Genomic DNA, 23,938 nt, shown 5'->3' with positions numbered 1-23,938 from the left:
GAATATAATTTGAAAACCTGGCTAAGCATATCAATTTTGTTTGAAAGTTTATTCATCATTATGTATAATGAATCAATAAATGAAACTAATAAAATTTGTCCTCATTGATATTCTAAACATAGAGTGATATGTTTCTATTCTATACTTAATAAATTAACTTTTCCATTTCTGTAGAGTGAAGGAAAGTTAATGGTGCCATTCTATGGAAGACTAAAGGAAATTAAAGTTCATCAAGACAATGAAGAAGTGTTCAAATGCACGTAAACACATACATGTATGATGCAGACTGAAAATTGTCTTATTCTATAATTTCCTTGGAAACTGATTTCCTGGAAACAATAGACTCTGGAAAATTAGTTGATTCCAAAGAACATTCATGTACTATACATGTTTTAAATGTTAACAGTGTTTGAAGCGTTAGTAACTAATACATACACCTCACCTTAGAATGCAAGTAGCTACCTGTCTATATCTTGAGGCAGGTCGATCAGGTTATTGCTGCTGATATCCAACCACTGCAAATTCGACATCCGCAGGACACAGATCGGGACACTGGAAAACTTGTTTGCTGAGATATCTACAAATGTAACTTGCTTCAAATTACTTAACTAGAAATGAATAACAAAATGTTCTAATTACTTTTATAAGAGTGGGAATAAAGTTCAACCAATAATTTTAAGATTGATATCTCTTTCCCAAAGGCATTTCTATGAATATGTGCAAAGCAGATCAATACAGGATGTATTTTGGAGCACCTCAGCTGTGTCATTCACTTTGTATGGGTAGGGAAGTTAAGATAAATAATACACTGCAGCTGTCTTCCAGGATTTTATATTGCTATAAATTATCAGTGCAAGCTGGGCTCAGTTGCTCATGCCTGTAATTCTAGCACTTTGGGAGGCTGAGGTGGACAGATTGCTTGAGCCCAGAAGTTCAAGACCAGCCTGGACACCATGGCAAAACCCCATGTCTACTGAAAATACAAAAATTAGCCAGATGTGGTGGTGCACACCTGTAATCCCAACTACTTGGGAGACTGAGGCAGGAGAATCACTTGAACCTGGATAGTGCAGGTTGCAGTGAGCTGAGATTTTGCCACTGCACACAAAAAAAGGAAAAAAAATATATATATTATATATATATAATATTAAGCAATGGTTACAACAGTGTATTTTTTATTTTTGATATATAGATGTAAATATGTGATAATCAAAATACAAAGGATGAATGTAATGGAGCTATATTGGGGCAAAAGTTTTTATATTTTACCAGAATTAAGTTATTACTAAGCTGAAGTAGATTGTGTTAAATTAAGAAGAATATTGTAATCTCTAGAATAAGCACACACAAAAATAAAAACAAAAAAATAGTTTTTAAAAATCAACAGAAGAAAAAAACTGGTATACTAACGAGTCAAAAGACACAGATTGTTAGTCAGGTTTTACCAAAAAATCCAACTATATGCTGGCTATAGGAAACACAACTTAGAGTCAAAGATACAAATAAGTTAAAAGTAAAAAAGATGGAAATATATATATATTATATCATGTGTATCAGTTTATTCTCACACTGCTAATAAAGACATAAACAATACCAGGTAATTTATAAAGAAAAGAGGTTTAATGGATTCATAGTTCCACATGGCTGGGGAGGCCTCACAATCATGGTGGAAGGCAAAGGAGAAGCGAAGGCACGTCTTACATGGCAGCAGACAAAAAGAGGTTATGCAGAGGAACTCCCATTTATAAAACCACCAGATCTTATGAGACTTATTCTTACGAGAACAGCACAAGAAAGACCTGTTCCCATGATTCAATTACCTCCCACCAGGTCCCTCCCATGACATGTGGGAATTATGGGAGCTGCAATTCAAGATAAGATTTGGGTGGGGACACAGCCAAACCATATCACCATATCATCATGTAAAACATAACTATAAGAGAGATAGAGTGACTAAATTAATATCAGACAAATTATATTTAAGAAACAATATTGTTAGGAATAAACAAGGACATTTCATAATAATAAAAGGGTCAATAGCAGGAGTTCCCCTGACGTATGTCAGGAAGATGCAAGAATCATAAATGTATATGCAACTAACAACTTAAAATATATGAAGTAAAAACTGATGGAATTAAAAGGACAAAGAGACAATTCAACAATTATAGTTAGATTTTTTTTTTTTTTTCGAGATGGAGTTTCACTCTGTCATCCAGGCTGGAGTGCAGTGGAGAGATCTCAGCTCACTGCAGCCTCCACCTCCCATGTTGCCTAGTCCTGGGAGTGGAAATGGGGATTCATATCAAAGGTGTAAGAGATAATTGGGGGTAGTGGGGAGGAGTGATGGAAATGGCCTAAATCTGTACACTTGTAATGGGTGAGTTGTATGGTATGTAGATTACACTTCAATGAAGGAGGAAAAGGTAGAAAAAGGGACAGAGAAGCAAACAGGGAGGCTGTTGCCCCAGTCCAGATGACAGACAACACTGTCTTGACCAGGGTGGCAGTGGGAAGGTGATGAGAATGGTTACACAGAATATATTCTGGAGGGCATGCTCAACAGGATTTATTTATGGATTGGATATGGCACATGGGAGAAGAGAGGTTAAAGATGACTTAATTTACTTCCAGCCTTAACATCTGTGTGGAGATTGAGCCATTGCCTGAACTGGAAAAGACTGGGGTATGAGTGGATCTGTGCAGGGAGCCATGACTGCTGGCTGTGTACCCTCACCAGGACACCTGCTGGGCATCTCCTAGGGTAGAATGGGTTCTAACAGCTTAGAAGCAGCCACTTCCTCCTATACCCTGAAGCATTCAGGAAAGGCAAATAATGCCCCTTCTAGGATGGCAATCGGTGTCCAGTGCCTTGTCACCAGCAATCACCATTTATAGCCCATTCATTACCAGTAGGATTGTGAGATCCTTCTCTCGTTCCAGCACGAGATGCTTATTGAGTTTAATTTGGCATTAAAAATTGTTCACTTTTATGTGCTCCACTTTATCAGAAATGATTTAAAATCATTTTTCCATGAATACAGACCAAAAGAAACTAATGAATATTTTTAAATTAGTGGATTTCTTAAATCCTATCTGTAGGACTACTTTAGTCATCTACAAGTTTTGCTATGAGTATATAAAAGAATTTTACCCCTTTTATTTTCAATTTTGCCATTTTGGATAAATAAATTAGGGTCTGCATTAGAGACAACAGGCATCATATATTACAAGCATCAACAAACATTAAATAAAAATTTCTTGTGTGAAATTTTGCCTGGTTTTCCTTTGATAGCATTTCTGAACTTAAATTCGGGTTCTAACCTAGTATAAAATGTTTTTAAAGAAGGACAGGTGTGGTGGCTCACACCTATAATCCCAGCACTCTGGGAGGCCAAGGCAGGTGGATCACTTGAGGTCAGGAGTTAGAGACCAGCCTGGCCAACATAGCGAAATCCCATCTCTACTAAAAATACAAAAATTAGCCAGATGTGGTGGTGTGCACCTGTAGTCCCAGCTACTCAGGAGGCTGAGGCAGAAGAATTGCTTGAACCCAAGAGGTGAAACCTGCAGTGAGCCGAGATCACACCACTGCACTCCAGCCTGGGTGACAGAGCAAGACTCCATCTCAAAAAAAAAAAAAAAAAAAAGTTTTTAAAGACCGGTATATGGTGATTGAAATGTCAGGAAAAGACCGGTATATGGTGATTGAAATGTCAGGAAAAGGTGATATAATAAAGATAGATTTCATATGTTAAAACTTCCTGCCATATTATAGACCATTCTATGTCATAAACCAAAGTAAATCGTAGTGCAGAAATGTTTATCTCTTACTTCAAAGGGCAGCTCCATTAATTCTAGATTTCCAGAACAATCTAGTCTGTCTAGATTTTCACAATCTCCCAATTCTGGAGGAATGCTCTTCAGATGGTTGAAACTCACATTGAGTTCTTTCAGGTTCTTCAAACAACCTGTCATCACAAAAAGTTAACATCCATTGAATAGGTCCTTTAAGGTCTTTAAAGAACAAAAAACAAAACTAAGAAGTAAACAGCTCTGTAAATAATGATGGGGAAGGAACTAAACATAATTTAGCATTTGGGTTTGGGGGGGTGTATCTGATGAACATTATCTTGTAGCATCATGAACCCGAGGTTCTGAAATCACAGTTTTTCAGTGTGATAAGGGTCCAATATTACAGAATCTAAAACAAAACTTTTAAGGCTCATGCCTTCAGTGTGTCATATTTTTAAATAACTGATTTGTCTATTCTTTCTTGAAATGCCCAGGGATCTTTCCAACTGAAATGAAAGCTGCCTACCTACTTTCTGTTCCCCCAAGCCCTCAGACCTAATTTCCAGTAAGGGGAAGATATTGCAACTGGAGCACAGTGAATTATATAGAGGCTCCTTGTTTCTAAAGCCCAAGGAGCAGCTTAAGGAATTACCATATCCTACAATATTTGAGTAAAAATGTTTAAATACAGATGCTCCCTAACTTACGATGGAGTTACACCTCAATAAACCCATCATAAGTTGAAAATATCATAAGTCAAAAATGCATTTAATACACCTAACCTATCAAACATTGTAGCTTCACCTAGACTACCTTAAATGTGCTCAGAACACTTACATTAGCCTACAGTTGTGCAAAATCATCCAACATAAAGCCTGTTTTATAATAAAGTGTTGAATATCTCCTGTAATAAAATTGAATGCTGCACTGAAAATGAAAAGCAGAATGTTTGTATGGGTACTCACACTTCCTTCCTTCCTTCCTGCTTCCCTCCCTCCCTCCCTCTTTTCTTTTTCTTTCTTTCTTTCTTTCTCTTTCTTTTCTTTTTTCTTTCTTTCCTTCCTTTTTTCTCTCTTTCTTGCCCTTCCTTCCTTTCTTTTCTTTTTTTTTATTTTTTATTTTTTTTTTTTTTTTGGTTTTACTTTAAGTTCTGGGATACATGTGCAGAATGTTCAGGTTTCTTACATAAGTATACATGTGCCATGGTGGTTGGCTGCACCTATCAACCCATTATCTAGGTTTTAAGCCCCACATGCATTAGGTATTTGTTCTAATGTTCTCCCTCCCCTTTCCCCCTCAGCCCCCAACAGGCCCGGTGTGTGATGTTCCCTCCCTGTGTCCATGTGTTCTCATTGTTCAACTCCCACTATGAGTGAGAATATGCAGTGTTTGGTTTTCTGTTTCGGTGTTAGTTTGCTGAGAGTGATGGCTTCCAGCTTCATCCATGTCCCTGCAAAGGACACGAACTCCTTTTTTATGGCTGCAGAGTATTCCATGGTGTATGTGTGCCACATTTGCTTTATGCAGTCTGTCATTGATGGGCATTTGGGTTGGTTCCAAGTCTTTACTATTGTAAATAGTGCTGCTCTTTTCTTTTTTGTTTTCTTTTTTCTTTTCTTTTCTCTTTCTTTCTTTCTTTCTTTTTCTTTCTTTCTTTCTTTTTCTTTCTAGCAGCCGCACTCTTCTAGGAACAAAGTACAGTTTCTACTGAATGCACATTGCTTTCACACCATCAAAAAGCTGAAAAACCTTACATCTAACCATTGTAAACTGTGGATCATCTGTAATTCCAATAATTAGTTATTTTAAATCCATATAATGATAATTTCTTGGGAGTTTCACAAGGAAGTTAAGAGCACCACTCATTGTCATTCTTAATTCCTTGATGTCAAATGTCAAAAATAATTGCTGTAATAATGAGAAAAAGAATACCCTGTCTAGTAATCACACCTCCCTAACTCCTCCCCTCCATCAGCCCTCAATAGATCTATAAGACAACACGATAAGAGATCAAACCCCAACTCCTTTACAAAATTCAGCTGCTCAACATAAAAGAGCTAAAAACCCCTTGTTCATTCCCAAGTTCCTCACTATGCTTGAGCATCAGATCCTGCAGCTGAGTGTTTCTTCATTTATCCCTAGTTTGTTAGGAGCTATATCTGCTCCTCTAGGAGAGAAACATGCCCTGAATTAATATATTTTCATTTCTTTTCGTTTTGCCCCACATGTGAAAATTGATTTATTCTAGATGCCCTCAATACTTACCTTTGGTAAAAAAGAGGATTTTCTCAAAATACTCCATGCTAATGACACAAAGAGTATCAAGAAGCAAGTACTAGAAGAAAATTAGGGTGACAACCTTACCTAAATCATTCTAAGAACATCTTCCTCTTTATTATTGTGTTCTTTTCTTAAGAATTTCCTATATAATGATGAAAAATTGTGATACTCACATGCCATAAGAATTTCCAAACTGGAGATATGATACATGTCTCAGTCATGTGAGAAGGGAATGGTCTGTTTTTGCCTAAGTTAGGGATGTATTTAGATAAATTATATTCCATTGACTTGAAATAGACTGAAAATTATAAGTTGGATAAAATACATATATGACTTAAATCTGGTGTAGAGTGTTAAAGCCTCTGAGATTTATTGTCCCTCTCCTTCCCATGGGTTAACTCACAAAAAAATTCAACTAGAGAATTTTAGAGGTGGCAGATGTTTTAAAGATCAGTCTGACCCTTATCCTACAAATGAGGGTACTAAGATTTAAAAAATTAAAATATGTGCTCAAGTTACTCAAAGTTAGATAACATCTGTGTCTTCAGAATCTTAGGTCAGTCTTCAATTCACTAAGTTTAATTTTAAAATATTTTGGGAACAAGTGAAATAAATCATGTCGTAATCATCACTCAGCTACCGGGGAGAATGGGAAAGGTTTAGATGTTCTGATACTGAAAGATAACATTAACATAAAGATGATGCTAATAATAGTAATGATAATAATAATGGCTAGTGAATGCCAGGGATTCACCTACTCTAAATGCTTTCTATGTATTATCTATTTAATCCTCACAACAACCCTGTGAAGTAGGTACTATTGTTATTCCCATTTTACTGATGAGGAAACTGAAAACCAGTAAATGACTTGCTCAGGGTGACCTTCCAGTAAGTCGAAGACCCAGGCAGCCTGATCCTGGAGTCCACCTCCACCTTCATGGTGTGGTCGGGGGAAACATGTGAGGCACAGACTGAAGAACACAGTGTAAGCCCATGTGTGTAAGTATATTTAACATGCATGGTTACATGTCTGTTTATAAATAGACAGCTACAACATAGGTCTGTAGAACAGCATGAGTGCATGTACAATGTGAATACCCAGGAAACTTAGTGCTTACTGAGAGGCTTGATTTTACATTTTACACATTTCTAGAATGTTTGAATAGTTTTCCCTGCACATGAACGAGGTCTGTGGGGATGACATCATGTCTCCAACAGGACTCGAGTGTTTGGAATAATCACTTGAATAATCACTTGGAATAACAAGTGTACCCAATATATTGGTATTTATTGCCTTATCTAATCCTCACAACAACTAAATGACAGCAACAACTATTATCCCCACTTTACAGATGAAGAAACTGAAAAGCAGAGAGATTAAGTATAGTGCCCCAATCCCACACTGGTCTCCCACGGATACCCCTCACCCACCAATCTCTTCTCCTCCCCCAAGTGTGCAAGGATCACATCGTCACTCCCTCACCAGTGGTCTCAACCATGGCTGCACATGGGAATCATGTACAGAGTTTGTTAAATGCTGATTCCTGGCCCCTGTACCCAGAGATTCCTATGGAATTGTTCTGCAGTGGGTCTTGGGCATTTAGATTTTTAAGGCTCTTTGGGGGATTCTAAAGTGTAGCCAAGGTGAAAACCACTGCTCAAATCAAACTGGCTCACAAGGAAAGAATGAATATTACATTGGTGTAGTGTGGGAAGTTAAAAAAGAACAGGTATTAATCTGGCTGGCAATAATTTCAAGGAAGACATTTCAAGAGATGAACAAAGATACATATTAAGTGGAACACCTCTGATGACATTTCAGACAACTGTGAGCATGACTCATCCCATGGTGATGCTCTGACGTCCCCCCTCTTTTGACAGCTCCATGTTTAATACCCCATCTATCTTACTGCCAACCACTGGATTCCCAAGCCCAGCTGGCAGGATAACAAGGATCCCTGAGTCTAGGTCAACCACTGTGGCTTCTCAAATGTATAAGGACAGAATCTTTCTACTTGAAAAGGGTGGTTTTTGTTTGCTTGTTTGTTTGTTTGTTTGTTTTGAAACAGGGTCTCACCCTGTCACCCAGGCTGGAGTACAGCGATGCCATCACCAGTCACTGAAGCCTGAACCTCCTGGGCTCAAGCGATCCTCCCACAGGCATGTGCCATCATGCCTGGCTAATTTTTTACTTTTTGTAGAGATGGGATTTCGCCATGTTGCCCGGGCTGGTCTCAAACTCCTAGGCTCAAGTGATCTGCCCGCCTTAACCTCCCGAAGTGCTGTGATTCCAGGCATGAGCCACTGCCTCCAGCCTAAAAAGAGTTTTTAAAAGTAACTCAGTCCTCAGAAACTCTATCCAGTTATTTAAATATTCTATGAGCTTGCCCAAAAATGACCTGCAAATAGTGAAATCTGGCTTCTAGCCCAGGCTCTGAAGAAGTTCCTTAGTGTAATGTGTAAATGATAATGATCCAGTCAGCTAACATCAGAGGGTCTCTCCAATTTGCAAAATAAAGGGGCAGGAGGTAAATGACCCCTTACATGTCAAAAACGGTACTTTTCATTCATAAAAATTCTAAGGTCCTTTCTACCTTTCCAGAAACTAGGCAAGGAAACAGAAGTACTTGTCCTTGTTGGGTCTAGAACTTGATTTTACCCTGCTTAGACGCTAATAAGTTTTGCCTATTCCTGTTTCATGGATACCGGCAGAAGGCACGAGGCTCCTGTTCCAAGACAGCATACTGATGTCAGTTGCCCTTACAGCTAAGTCTACCAAGTGTGACACAGATGGCCCAGTAAGATGCACATATACATCACGGCTGAGAACCCCAAGCTTGGGGAATCCACTGCTTTTACAAGTGGTTGGCAAGGCTGCTCTTTGCCTGGGAGCAGGTGTCACCTCATCCCTCAAGGTTATTATGTGCATAAACATCCCCAAGATTGGCCTGGGTAAGAGGGTGATCAGAGCCTTGTAGTCTTGACACAGCCAGCAAGATGTGTACAAACACCAGAGAACCCACAAGCCACCTGTCCGAGAGGGTCTTGGCTTTTGGTAAATTTTCACATAACTATGATTAACCACTGGTCCCAGCGCACATGTGTAAGAATGGAGCTCTGTGCAGCCCCAGACCTTCACTCCTTCCACCCCAGGAGAAAAAGAAGCAATAATGATCACTGTCATTTTCATTTTAAGATAACTCAACTGAATAATGACTGAGAATTGTGAAATTTTGATCCATCAAAAAGACATCAGGCTGGTTACGGTGGCTCACTCCTATAATCCCAACACTTTAGGAGGCCGAGGCAGGCAGATCACCTGAGGTCAGGAGTTTGAGACCAGCCTGGCTAACATTCTGAAAGCCCTTCTCTACTAAAAAAAACACAAAGTCAGCTGGGCACGGTGGCACATGACTGTAATCCCAGCTGCTTTGGAGGCTGAGGCAGAAGAATAGCTTGAACCAGGGAGGCAGAGGTTGCAGTGAGCCAAGATTGTGCCATTGCACTCCAGCCTGGGCAACAAGAGTGAAACTCTGTCTCAAGAAAAAAAAAAAGACACATCATAAGCTAAACTAGATTTATCAATGGAGTAAATATAGGAATAATACATTTATAATAAGAATATTGCATGTTTATAGGTTTAAAACTAAAAGAAAATAAACACAGAGTTCCTAAACAAAGTATTGCTCACTCATGAAACTTCTGGTTTCTGAGCAATTGGCAAGTGTCCTATGTGCTGAGTTATACAGGCGAGATGCCGACCTCACCGCCCAAAGGGATGCTGCAGACAAGCAGCTCTGGGGAGCCTCGAAACAGCCCTGCCCAGCCACTTCCTGGGGCAGCTGGAGAGGAAACACGGTGTCTGCACAGTGTCTGTTACCTGCCTGACAGCTGCTTACTTAACACACCAGAGGCCGGAAGACCCCTGCTAAGTTGACATACCGATTTCTGCTGGAAGATGTGAGATTTGGTTTTTTGGCAGATCCAGAATTCTCATCGCTTGAAATAACTCAATATATGTAGGAATGATTTGAATCAGGGTATTGCTTATGTGCCATTCTTTCAGGTGTGTCTGCTCCTTCAATGAATCTGGGAGCTCCTAAAATAGAAAGAATGACATCAATCAGAACTAGCTCCTCCATGTGCACAAAGCCGTGTAAAACCAAGCATTTATTTTAAAACAGGGAAAGAGAAAGCAGACATGAGTGCATGAAGCGTAACCACCAGCACTCCGGCCATTTCAAAAAGAAACCAAAGATACCTCAGTTGCCGTCAACTTCACAACAGTATATTAGCCCTATTTCAAAACTGCCGTGAATTCATGATGTTATTAAAATTAAATCCTAGTGAACACAAACAACCAGACTCACACTTGGAGCCACAATATGTATTATTTATTTGCAACATACCAATTTAACATCCCCTAAGTTCTGTCTATACATTCGATTTCAAAATTTGTGCTTCATTTCCCTTTCTCTGTAGTTGCTTTTAGAAATACTTGATAAACCTCTAATATTTGCTGCACCACATTTCCAAATATTCTTAAGAGTCTATGAAAGGGAAAGAGCATGAGAAACAGTCAGCTGGGACACCTGAGTTCCAGCCCAGGCCCCGCCATTTTCCAGTCGCGCCACCTCCCTGGGTCTCCACTGCTGAAATGACATTGATGAACTCAGTGTCCAAGGCCTCCCCTAGCTCAAGTGTTCTAGGATAAAACTGTAAAGGTGTCAAGCAAGAAGCGTTTAAAGACATTAGGGAGGCTATTTGTCCAGCTGAAGAAATCTAATTCACAGAGAGTTACCGAGCCTTCATTGCAGGTGAGGGGTGCTCAGCACTGAGGGGTGGGGCAAAGACGAGACACACAGGTTCCCGGACCTCAGAAGCTGGCTACAACGCACCATCAGCAAAGTGGCTGGAGCACAGGGTGGAGGTGGGATGAGGTGTGGAAAACTCCATGGCAGCTAAAGGGGAGGTGGAGGGAGTAATGGAGTCCATAGCCATCCTTCCTTTTTGTACTTGGTACTTGTAATGTGCTTTACAACCATTGCCATCCTGTGTGTGGGTTAAGCTGTTAACTTGCAAAAATGCTTTCACTCTAGCACTGTCTCATGCAACAGTACCATAAGATAGGTAAAGTGGGCTGGGCATGGTGGCTCATGCCTGTAATCCCAGTACTTTGGGAGGCCGAGGCGGGTGAATCACCTGCAGTCAAGAGTTCGAGACCAGCCTGGCCAACATGGTGAAACCCCGTCTCTACTAAAAATACAAAAATTAGCTGGGTGTGGTGGCATGCACTTGTAATCCCAGCTACTTGGGAGGCTGAGGCAGAAGAATCGCTTGAACCCAGGAGGCAAAGTTTGCAGTGAGCCAAAATAGCACCACTGCACTCCAGCCTGGGCAACACAGTGAGACTCCATCTTAAAAAAAAAAAAATTTGATAGGCAAAGTGAGCCCCTTTGGAAGAGGAAAGCTGAAACCCCAAAGACATTTAAGTGAATCACTTACAGTAAGGATCCACTACTGAATTTGCAGAGCCTAGTGCAAAATGAAAATGCGGACACCTTGTTAAAAATTAAGAAGTCCAAGATGGTGAGCACACAGCATTAAACCAAGCATAGGGCCCTGTGCCACTACCACCTGCCCCCTTCACGTGGCCCTGGCAAACTGTCCCGACACCACTTGATCTGAATGGAACCCACACCATGCCAGAGGGTTGCCTCCTGGAACTGAGACAAAATGAGTTGGGTCATCAGGGAGCTGACCACAGGCTCATAATCTCAATCTCTTCATTGAAACTTCAACGTGCTGACTCCCTCATAAATAACCTATCTCATCCCACTCTTTCAATTATGGCACACATGAAAGATTATTACATTTCTAAAATTATGTTCATGACTATTTTTAACAAGAAAGATATTAAGATAGGCCGGGCACGGTGGCTCACGCCTGTAATCCCAGCACTTTGGGAGGCTGAGGTGGGCAGATCATGAGGTCAGGAGATCGAGACCATCCTGGCTAACACGGTGAAATCCTGTCTCTACTAAAAATACAAAAAATTAGCCGGGCGAGGTGGCGGGCGCCTGTAGTCCCAGCTACTTGGGAGGATGAGGCAGGAGAATGGCGTGAACCCGGGAGGCGGAGCTTGCAGTGAGCCAAGATTGCGCCACTGCACTCCAGCCTGGCAGGTGCCTGTAGTCCCAGCTACTGGGGAGGCTGAGGCAGGAGAATGGCGTGAACCCGGGAGGCGGAGCTTGAAGTGAGCCGAGAAGACACCACTGCACTCCAGCCTGGGTGACAGAGCGAGACTCCATCTCAAACGAAAAAAAAAAAAAAGAAAGAAAAATATTAGGATATCATGATAAATAGAAATGAAAAGAATCGAGTAAAAATGACAGATTGAATGTATGCATATACTTTTGCTCTTCTCCAAAATTCCATTAAAGACAACAGTACAGGAACTTTTTAGGTGCCATAAACCTTGTAGAAGGGCAAAGAGAAAAGGAAAGGAGACATCGGCTGCAAAATGTGGATAACCAGACAGCTAGAAGATGGTAACCTGGCTTCCCAGAGCTGCTCAATCTTAGACCAGCAGCAGAAACAACTGAGATACAACCGGGGCTTCTCACCAGAAGCCACCAGAGACTTGGTAGTAGAAGAGCCTGGTATCCCTGGAAGTGAGAGCTGAAGTCAGGGCCCAAAGAAAGAGATCAGGTTCAAAGTTTGAGGACCAGAACCTTGACCCCCATCCATGCCACCTGGCAATTACACTGAGGCTTATTCACTGGAGGAGGTTCAACAAAGTCCCTGAACTGGGGTACCTCAGGCACAGCTGAGGCAGGGGAGGTGGCAATCAGATGATGAGTGACGAATGCTGAGATTCTGTCTGTCCCAGGAACTGAGAAGATCCTTCTCTGTATGCTCTCATAGCTCCAGACAAATCACAAATGTGCATTCATGAACATTCATGAATAATCATGAATAGGAGAGCGGAGGCACCAGTGAGATGGGGACTTTACAGCAACATCTTCAAAAGCGAAGTGTGCCCGACACACATTCAGAGTTTCTGGTCAGCTTGTTAGTCCTCTGGACAACCCAGTGTCTCCAGACCTCTAAGAAAAGTCCCAACATGAAAGATAAAGATACACACCCTGGCTGGGCGCAGTGGCTCAGGCTTGTAATCCCAGCACTTTGGGAGGCTGAGGTGGGCGGATCACGAGGTCAGGAGATCGAGACCATCCTGGTTAACACGGTGAAATCCCATCTCTACTAAAAATACAAAAAATTAGCCGGGCGAGGTGGCGGGCGCCTGTAGTCCCAGCTACTCGGGAGACTAAGGCAGGAGAATGGCATGAACCCGGGAGGTAGAGCTTGCAGTGAGGCGAGATCGCGCCACTGCACTCCAGCCTGGGCAACAGAGCAAGACTCTGTCTCAAAAAAAAAAAAAAAAAAAAAAAGACACACACACTAAAAGAAAAAGGAAACTCTGAAACAAGAAAACATTCCCACCCCCACAAAAAAACTATCCAGCACTTTGGGAGGCTAAGGCAAGACAATCACTTGAGCCCAGGAGTTCAAGACCAGCCTGGACAACAAAGTGAGACTCCATCTTTAAAATAAAAAGTTTAAATTAGCTGAGTGTGGTGGCATGCACCTGTTGGTTCCAGCTACAGAGAAGGCTAAGGCGGAAGGATCGCTTGAGTTCAGGAGATAGAGGCTACAGTGAGCCATGCTCATGCCACTGCACTCCAGATGGAGTGACTAAGCAAGGCTCTGTCTCAAAAAACAAACAAAAAAAAAAAAAAACGAGGAAAGGGGAAAAAAAAAAAAAAGATTGATCCCAAGATAGCTAAGAAAAGCCATTACCCTGCAAAATAAAAACAGAACAATATTTTAAAAGCTAAGATCAAGAGATATCTGTAAAATAAAGCCACTTCACAGAATTCATCCATTTGGAAAAACAAACAGCAAACAGCTCTGGGAAATTAAACATGTGGTAGTAAAAATGAAAAATTCTATTGAAGGGTTGGAAAATAAAATTGAGGATCTCTCCTAAAAGAGCAGGGTCCAGGGTCTGAGAGCTTCTGGCTCAAAACAGGAGCACCAGCCCCCAGCCCAACCTGGCCACACAGCCTCAGCCAGCCCTAAGGGCCCTAGCAGATCTCTCTCTACCTAGTCCCTAAGGCCCTAGAAGCTCCACAGCCCATTCCTTCCCTCCTGACCTCTTGCAGGGGCCAGGCAGGCTGCCAGGTGTGACTTTAGAGGCCACAACTCCCTCACTGCCACAGAGCACTCTAAAAGGTTGCAAAATCCCTTAACACACACAGCCTTTCACTCCTTAGTCAGAGGTGAGGCCGAAGCACAAGCTCTCTGGGGGCGGAAAACGGTAACTGAAATTCACTCTAATGAATATGTGGGGCCCAGAGTCTTCCTGGACTCTCCTGTACTCAATCACAACAGAGTACAGCTTAGGGGATGGAGTATGGGGAGGACGCCATCCACCTGGTCCACAATGGGGGTCTCTCCGAGCCTGCTGAATCCTAACCATCTTCCCATTCCCCTTACCATACCGGGCACATTAAACACACTTTACAGGCCGGACGCAGTGGCTCATGCCTATAATCCCAGCACTTTGGGAGGCCAAGGCGGGCGGATCACAAGGTCAGGAGAGTGAGACCATCCTGGTTAACACAGTGAAACTCCGTCTCTACTAAAAATACAAAAATTTAGCCAGATGTGGTGGTGGGTGCCTATGGTCCCAGCTACTTGGGAGGCTGAGGCAAGTGAATGGTGTGAACCCCGGGAGGCGGAGCTTGCAGTAAGCAGAGATCACGCCACTGCACTCCAGCCTGGGCGACAGAGAGAGATCCCATCTCGAAACAATAATAAATAAATAAATAAATAAATAAATAAATAAATACACTTTACAATGATTTTCAAAAGATAGATTGTGAAACATGAGGGCTCATGGCAGGTTCTCCAGTGAACTGGACACCCTTACAGGGTAAGTGGCTTACCCAGGATCATGTTTACCAGCCAACAATACTTAATTAACAACCCAGGCATGCCGCCCTTTGTGCCTCGGAATAGGCAGCCCATTACCTACTGATCTCAATGATGGAGATGCAAGGGAAAGAACAGCAAAGAGGTTTACAGCAATAACCTCTCGCATTTTTGGAGAACTGTATACTTCACAGAATATTCATGCACTTCATCCTCTCAATAGCCCTCAGATAGGGTCAGGGCAAGCATTAGCAGCATTTTGCTGAGAAGAATGATAAAAACCCATAGAAGTGATATGCATTTTTATCAAATGATAAAAACCACCTCGGATCACATGGCTAATAAAAAAGATAGCCCCAGGTCATGCCAAATATTTAGTCTTTCCACCGAGTCGTTTTAGTCCCAAAATGGCAGGGTAATAGGCTCAAGCTGAGGAATTCAAGACCAGCCTGGGCAACCTGGCAAAACCCCTCCTCTAGAAAAAAAATAACAAAGCCCAGGCAAAGTGACTCTTGCCTGTAATCCCAGCACCTTGGGAGGCCGAGGCGGGCAGATCACCTGAGGTCAGGAGTTCGAGACCAGCCTGGCCAACATAGTGAAATCCCATCTCTACTAAAAATACAAAAATTAGCCAGGCATGGTGGCGCGCTCCTGTAGTCCCAGCTACTCGGGAAACTGAGATCTCGCCACTGCACTCCAGCCTGGGTGACAGAGCAAGACTCTTGAACAAAAAAAAAAAAGACACAAAATGACAGGATAGAAAGAGATGGAGGGGGGGTCCCAGGGAACCCTGTCCCAATGAAACGGGCAGTAGCCCAAGTTATTATGGGGCCTGAGGAAAGAAAGATGGAATTGTCTTTGCCCTGGCCTCAGAATCTCAGGACAGGAAAACCGGATAAAGGATCTGCAGAATTCCTTTGCTGCCCTACGGCACTTCGGCAAGTAAGTAATTGCCCACTGCCAGGGTGTTAGATGAATGAAAGGCGCCGTCACTTAATGTTTTTTAAAGGCAACGAATTATGTTAAGAGACTGGGGCAGGGGACAGGAGAGGAATGCATCCTGAAAGACTGTGCTGTCCAGGAGTGGGCGCAGGCATCCCAGCTGCTCAGCCACAGAGGTATCCAAGTGGGTCCCATCACTGCTTCCAGGACTGCGCTGCGTTTCCCTGAGGAAGGGACAGAAGAACCACCTCTAAAGGCAAAAGCATTCATTCATTCATCCTTGGGCTCAGGCAAGCGGCAGTCATCGACCACAGCACAGCATTGGGCAAGAACTGCCTCGACTCACCGTCCAGTGCTCCCCAGAAAGTTCAAACACAAACGCACTGCTCCGTTTGCCTCTGTCCTTGGGAAGTGAACTCTGCCTTGTGAGAGTGTTCCTTTCAATCTTGTCCAGCAGCCGCACGTTGGTGTCTATGAAGCCATTCTTGCAGTACACAGCCTGGGGGATGCCCTTCCTCCTGCATTCGGCCACAAAGTTCCACTCCTCCTTTATCCTAAAACAGGCAGCAGGCGTCACAGTTACTCTCCTGGGGACTGGCCATCACTGCCTAGAGAAGTGAGTCAGCCACCTGGGCATGGGTGCTCTCCTTATCAGTCACAGGCCTACGTAAGCACTCCCTTCCTCTTTCCTCCCTGCTGTGGGGGTGCAGGGGAAACCCTAAAGCCTTTTGTGAATTATTAGTAACTTTAACTTAAAAAGTAGAGAAGATGAGTTAGATGGAATTTCTGGCTATGCGTTTAATTATAATTTCCTTTGAAATTATATCACGCCAACCTAAGTTTTAAAAAAGTGCAGGGCCACAGGGATTCACCTATCTTTGAAGGGTATTTGAATAGAAATGCAGAGGAACTCCAGTGTATAAAACACCTGACTTTGGAATGTCACTATCAGTCACCTTGGGGAATTTCACTCCAGTAGGTCCACTCAGACACTGGAGCTGGCTGAGGACTCAGCATCCACACCAAACCTCACCACCCATGTGTCGCTAATTTTCTGACCTATCTTTTAGAGCTTTCCACATCCATAACTTATCCCCCAGCTTGATGCTAAGCTCCATGATGACAGCTGGTGTGTCTCACAGCCCTGCAGATGCCCACACAGCTGTCAGAACAGGGCTCTGCACCTGGTGGGCCTTTCTTCATTTAGGAATTTGTTTTCTGTTTGAGGCCTTTAACATATTCTATGTGATGCAAAACAGATGTTTTGTGGTTTTCCTTCAAAACCATCAAACACAGATGTTGTCTGACTCAAAATAAGGTAGCCCACATTTGATAGGGACTTAGATGCATTCCACACTCAGAAAAGCATTCCAGACCCTACTCAGCCCAACTGGGAACCTGGTGGCAGTCAGGATTCAGGTCTTCTGGGCGCTACTTTAGAAACAAGCTGCAGATGCAGACTTGGTCTCCACATGGCCCAAGGCAGTATATACACTAAATAAGTGTGAGATAAACCCCATGGTCAAGGAACAATCCTAGTATGGAAACTCTCTGCTGTTATCTGAAGGAAGGGTGGTTCAGAGTCTCAGTCAGGTTGTAGGGTGGCACCGTGGGGCACAGGCAAGCCTGCCATTGGAGTGGTTAGGAGGGGTCTGAAGGTTTACCGCCCCTGGGACAAGACCATCTTCCAGGACTGGGCATGCGGGAAGTCCCGGTCTGGACCACCAGGCACTGTCAAGTGTAAGGAGAAATTTCAGACTTTGAAAGAAGCAAAACACAGCCGGATAGCCTTTTCCTGGAATACCGGAGCCTCCAGGGGATTCTCTGATTCTATAGGAATATACCTTTGACTTTGACTAAGTTATTTTATAACTCTGTAGAAAGTAAAGTAAACTTGTAGAAAATGAAAAGCCATACAAATAATTCTTATCCATAAACACACATAAATTTTACCCAGTGGAGGGACAACCCTCTCCCACGCCCAAAAACACCAATTTGCTCCCCCCCTCCTTTTTTTTTTTTTTTTTTTTTTTTTTTTTGAGACAGTTTTGCTCTGTCTCCCAGGCTGGAGTGTAGTGGTGCAGTCTCAGCTCACTGCAACCTCCGCCTCCCAGGTTCAAGCGATTCTCCTGCCTCAGCCTCCCAAGTAGCAGGGTTTCTCACTGTTGGTCAGGCTTGTCTCGAACTCCTGACCTCAGGTGATCTGCCCACCTCAGTCTTCCAAAGTGCTGGGATTACAGGCGTGAGCCACTGTGCCCAGTTGCTTCATTTTCAAATGTATTCAATATTCCTAGTCTCTCAATGTCTGTCCTTTGGATTCTCCTTTGAGCTGGTTGTAACATTTTAGTTTCCCTCTTATAAATAATGAGAAAAATAAAGTGTTTAATGGATGTTCCTTTTATATCTGCTACAGAATCATGATTTCACCTTTTTTGCAAATTATCCTTTAATACCAGTTAGGGTCAGAAGGTCAGCGGGGGCACTGAGACGTGGGGAGAGATAGCCCAACCTCTTTCCCTGGGCCCTTCTTGTCTTGGGATTTTCAGGGCTCATCAAGTTGTGTCCACCTTTCATCTACGTAGTTCCATTTACTTTCAATACTGTCTGATTTTAGTTTTACCCACTGGGCACTCAGCATTAGTTCTTTGCTTCATATGTATCACAATTTCCCACTCTTGACTAAATGTGATATGCAAATACCAGGAGTAGAATGCGTGAGGAGGGAAATGAGAGGATCAAAGCCACCAAGAAGGCAAGCAGAAGGCACAGAGCTAGAAGCTCCCAAAGACAGCCCTGAATCAGAGCTGGGAGGACCCCTAGAAAGGAAGTCAACTGCCTGTAAAGAGTCTCAGTAGTGCTTCATCCACTGAGTCTTTCACCCAATCAAGTTAGGAGGGTCACAAAAGATTAGCAGCAGGGCTAGGGGGTGGTTAAATGTCAGTAATTAGGGGAGAGGAGCAGACTCACTCCTTGGGTGTGCTGTATGTGGGGGAAAGGGTAGCCATGAGGGGAGGGCGGTTTGGACACAGATGGACCATCCCAGTCGTCAACCCTCTATGTTCCAATGGCTTTTATAAAGGTACTGTTACTGGATGATCCACACATTCCACTCCTAGGTACTCACACAAGAGAAAAGAAAGCACATGTCCATACAAAGACCAATGTATGTGTTCACATCAGTTTTATAGCCCCAACTGAAAACAACCCAAATGCACATTCACAGATGAATGAATGAAAAAATGTAGTTTCTTACTACTCAGCAATAAAGAGAAATGAACCACAGATACATGCTACATGAGTGAATCTAAACATGAAAGAAACCAGAAAAAGAATAATATATGGCTGGGCATTGTGGCTTATGCCTATAATCCCAGCAACTTTGGGAGGCCAAGGAAGGAGGACAGCTTGAGCCCAGGAATTCAAGACCAGCCTGAGCAACATAGTGAGACTCCGTCTCTAGAAAAAAAAAAAAAAATGTTTAATTAACCAAGCATAGTGGCATGGATCTTCCATAACCAGCAGTCCCAGTTACTCGGGAGGCTGTGGTGGGAGGATAACTTGAGCCAGGGAGATTGAGGCTACAGTAAGCCAAGATCACATCACTGCACTCCAGTCAGGGTGACAGAGTGAAACCCTTTCTCAAAAACAAATATATATATATGAAACTCCAATAAATGCAGAATATAGTGATAGAAAGCAGTGATTGCCTGGAGATGGAGTTGGGGAATGGGGCTGGGGGATGACAGGAAAGAATTACAAAGAGTGAAGAAGAAACTTTGGAAACCAAGGGCTCACCTGATTTAAGCCCGCCAGACTTAACCTGCCTTGTTTTTTTATTTATTTATTTATTTATTTTTATTTTTATTTTTATTTATTTATTTATTTATTTTTTTGAGACGGAGTCTCGCTCTGTCGCCCGGGCTGGAGAGTAGTGGCCGGATCTCAGCTCACTGCAAGCTCCGCCTCCCGGGTTTATGCCATTCTCCTGCCTCAGCCTCCCGAGTAGCTGGGACTACAGGTGCCTGCCACCTCGCTCGGCTAGTTTTTTGTATTTTTTAGTAGAGACGGGGTTTCACCATGTTAGCCAGGATGGTCTCGATCTCCTGACCTCATGATCTGCCTGTCTCGGCCTCCCAAAGTGCTGGGATTACAGGCTTGAGCCACTGCGCCCGGCCTTAACCTGCCTTGTTTGCATCTAATCACTTACTTCTGGTAGATCCTAAACTATATAGCTAAAAGTCACGTAGCCAAACAATATACTAAACTCTCACTAGCTTCCTTACAGATAACATCTCTGAGGCATGGATCACCATGGCAATGGTTACTCAAGTTGTTTTTCAGGGGCAGCCCCTGTCCAGTCCAAACCACTGACCCCTCGACTCAGCTTGCAAGACTTGCAGGGGTGCCAAAAGATTGACCTTTGACATCAGAGGGCCAAAAACCCCAACCTCAGATCATGCTAACACTGCCATTCTCTGAACATATATCCTATGAAGAGTCACTTGGCCTGATTATGCTTCTGTAAACCCTGATTACCTCACCTTTTCTACCCACCAATCACACTTCACCACACTTTAGACTACCCCACTTTCTATCCCATGAATATCCCCAAGCCCTACTTTTAGGGAGATGGATTTGAGATTTGTTCTCCTGTCTCCTTGCTTAGCAGACTTGTGAGGAAAATCTTTTCTTTTTTACAAAACCTGTTGTCCCAGTTATTGGCTTACTGTGCACAGGCAGAACAAACCTGGTTTGGAATCACTTTTAAAGTGATGAATATGATCATTGACAGTTTTATGGGGTAATACATATGTCAAAATTTTTCAGATTGTACACTTTAAATGTGAATCGTTCATTGGATGTCAATTACCCTTCAATAAGCCTTTTATAAAAATAGATTTCATGGCTCCTGTTGTAATCACCTCCTGGCATCCATCCTTAACGCCCTTGCCCCTCTCTTGCCATCACTTGAACAAACCACAGTTTAGTTTGTATCTCATTATCTCCCTGCTCTACACCTGCCCCCACACAGTAAATAAGATGAAGGAAAACTCACAACCGTGCACACTGGTCTGGCTTTGAATGGATAACCACTAACCCAGGGACCCCTCACTGTTGCCCAGGAGTCATACCATACCTCCCAAGACTATTCCTCTTCCCAAGCCCCAGATGACTGTTTCACATTTTCTCCCTTTCAGTCAAAACTCCATTACCACCCACCCCATCCTCATTCTCAACTCATGATGTGAACTTCCTAGTTCCCAGAGAAAAGAGATGAAAGACAAATTTCCACAAACTACCTGGGCATCTACACCACCTATTTGCATCTGTTCCCATAGTCTCTGCCTTCCTTTCTGTTCCCCTGGAAGAACACTCCAAGATCCTACCGATGGCCTGGCCAAACCCTGCCCATGATCACAAAGGCCAGTCTCCCATTGATTCAAGGGCATTACCACAGAAGTTCTCCCTCATCAGTATTTCCGCTTGTGCATCCTTCTCTTCAGCGCACAAATATGCAGTTATTTCTCCCATCCTTAACCCCACCTCAACCCCATGTCTCCCATGGGCCTGTGTCTCTGCTCCACTTTATAGCAAAACTCCATGAAAGAGTTGTCCTTGCTCATAGCTACAATTCTCTTCTCCCTCATTCTCTGTTGAATCCACTGCAGTCACCCTCACTTGTCTTTTGAAACAAGCCTCTCATCAGGGTCATCAATGACCACCACTTTGCTAACCCAGTGGGCAAATCCCAGCCCTCATCTTATCTGATCCATCTGTAGCATTTGACACAGCCAATCACTTCCTCCTCCTCGAAGGCTTTTTGGCATTTGGCTTCCAGGATGCCTCACTCTGCTGGTTACCCTCCTACCTCTCTAGACACTGTGCTGCTTCCTCCTCATCTTCTCAGCCTCTGGATTTCCAAGTGCCCAACACCCAACCCTTGGGCCTCTTCCCTGTCTGCACTCGTTCTTTAGATACCTTCCAGCTTGTGGCTTTAAATACATCTATATACTGACCATGCTCACATGTATATCTCCAGCCAAGACTTTCTCATTGAATCCAGCCTCCTGTATCAAACTGCCTCTCCAACATCTCCACCTGGATGCCTAAAAGGCATCTCAAAGTTAACATGTGATCCCAGTGACAAACTTCTGATCAGCACAAACTCCTGATCTTCGACCCCAAAATTCTGTAAAAGACTTCCAGCAGCTCTGGCCAAAAATCTCAGGGTCATCTTTGACTCCATGCTTTCCTTCATACCACATATCAAATCCATCAACAAATATGGCCAGTTCTATCAGAATCCATCCACTCCTCATCATCTTCACTGCTTCCACACTGGTCCAAGCCACTATCTTCTGCTTACTGTCACCACCCCTGCCTCCCTGTGGTCCAAACTCACCCAGCAGCTTGAGTGAGCCCCTTACAAAGTCAATCACATCATGCCTCTGCCCACACACACCTCTTACTGGCTTCTCTTCTCACACAGCATGATCTACAAGGCCCTACAGACCTGTGTCCCTCCCCTTGTGGCTCTGACCTCATCCCCTCTGCCCTCACTTGATCTTCTGGCCCAGTCACACTGGTCTCCTTGCTCTTCATTGAATATCTGGGAAAACGCTTGCCTCAGGGCATTTGCATCTGCTGTTCTGCCTGCCTGGAACCCTTGTTCTTAGATTTCTGCAGGGCTGGCTCTCCAGGTCTACACGCAAATGTCACCTTCTTAATCAGATGTTTTGCTTTTAAGAAACCATTTCAGATATTGCTGGAGTTTCATGCTTGCCATTCAGCTGAGGGAAGCTGGAACATTTGAAAAAAAGTATTTTGCTGACAGCACTGGCTGGCACAGCTCTATAGGTCTCAGTCCCAGTGAGCTGCGTCGGGGAAAAGTACCCAGCAATCAATGAGTCAGGGCTTCAGGATCTACATATGAAGTCTGTAAGTAATATAACAAAAGTGATAGATTTAAAAATATTGCCGGGTAAGGTGGCTCGGGTGGGAGGAACACTTGAGGCCAAGAGTTTGAGACCAGCCTGGGAAACAAAGTGAGACCCCTGTCTCTACAAAAAATCACAAGAAAAAAAAAAAAAAAAAAAAAAGCGGGGCTGGTGGCACATGCCTGTAGTCCCAGCTACTCAGGAGGCTGAGCTAGGAGGACTGCTTAGGCCCTGGAGGTCGAGACTGCAGTGAGCTATGATCACACCATTGTACTCCAGCCTGGGCAACAGAAAGAGACTTGTCTCAAAAAAATTAAAATATATATATATATGTGTGTGTGTGTGTGTGTGTGTGTGTGTGAGAGCACATGAAGGGATATGAATTTAAAAGCAGAAGAAAGTGCTGAAAGAGAAGTGGGCTCCTCTGGGAGATATTGTAGGGGCTTGGAATTGTTGCTTTTCCTTATTAGCTTTTCCGTGGGATTTAGTTTTATAACTATACGATAAAAACGAATTTTAACTATCTACCTGTAGATTTAGATCTTACTGTAGCAGTCAGGACAAGGGGCAGACTCTAGGTCAAAGACATGCTGCTGGAACTTCTGTTAGAAGCAATCCCTCCAAAATTTTTAAAACCAACAGCACAGTCACTGCAAGTTCTTGTATTCACTGGGCACTTTTCAGATTAATGTCTCTAACTTTTCTTTCCTCATTTCTTAGACTGAACCTAAGGGCAGATCCTAGCAATATAATGAGATGATACCAGTTCATCCCTATGTAATGTATTATTCCTATAGCACATATTACAAATTGTTATAAATATTTCACATATTTTGGTACAGCCAATATAAAATGGAGAAAAAAGAAAATTAGATGTACCCCATTAAAAATAATTATATACCAAATATATTTTTTATTTCTTTCTTAAGTATTTTTGTCTTATTTTATGTCTTATTTTCTTTCTTAAATATTTTATGTCTTATTCC

The 23,938-nt window shown here is 42.9% G+C and overlaps 1 protein-coding gene across 6 annotated transcripts in view; it reads right to left on the bottom strand.

Annotated features, from left to right (window-relative positions):
- The window catches only part of LRRC2 (leucine rich repeat containing 2), a 53,583-nt gene that overhangs the window by 12,110 nt on the left and 17,535 nt on the right, over positions 1 to 23,938 (bottom strand). For all 6 annotated transcript variants that reach the window (XM_023231777.1, XM_023231780.1, XM_023231778.1 and 3 more), the window contains 4 exons: positions 16,361 to 16,568; positions 10,015 to 10,171; positions 3,832 to 3,968; positions 463 to 608 (listed from right to left, as the gene is read on the bottom strand). In XM_023231777.1, coding sequence (XP_023087545.1) covers positions 463 to 608; positions 3,832 to 3,968; positions 10,015 to 10,171; positions 16,361 to 16,568 — 648 coding nt within the window. The remainder of the gene's footprint in view (positions 1 to 462; positions 609 to 3,831; positions 3,969 to 10,014; positions 10,172 to 16,360; positions 16,569 to 23,938) is intronic.

This window comes from Piliocolobus tephrosceles, chromosome 2 (assembly GCF_002776525.5).
Source record: "Piliocolobus tephrosceles isolate RC106 chromosome 2, ASM277652v3, whole genome shotgun sequence".
NCBI lineage: Eukaryota > Metazoa > Chordata > Mammalia > Primates > Cercopithecidae > Piliocolobus > Piliocolobus tephrosceles.
The sequence above is the reverse complement of the archived record's forward strand: the minus strand, read 5'-3'. Positions and strand labels throughout refer to the sequence as shown.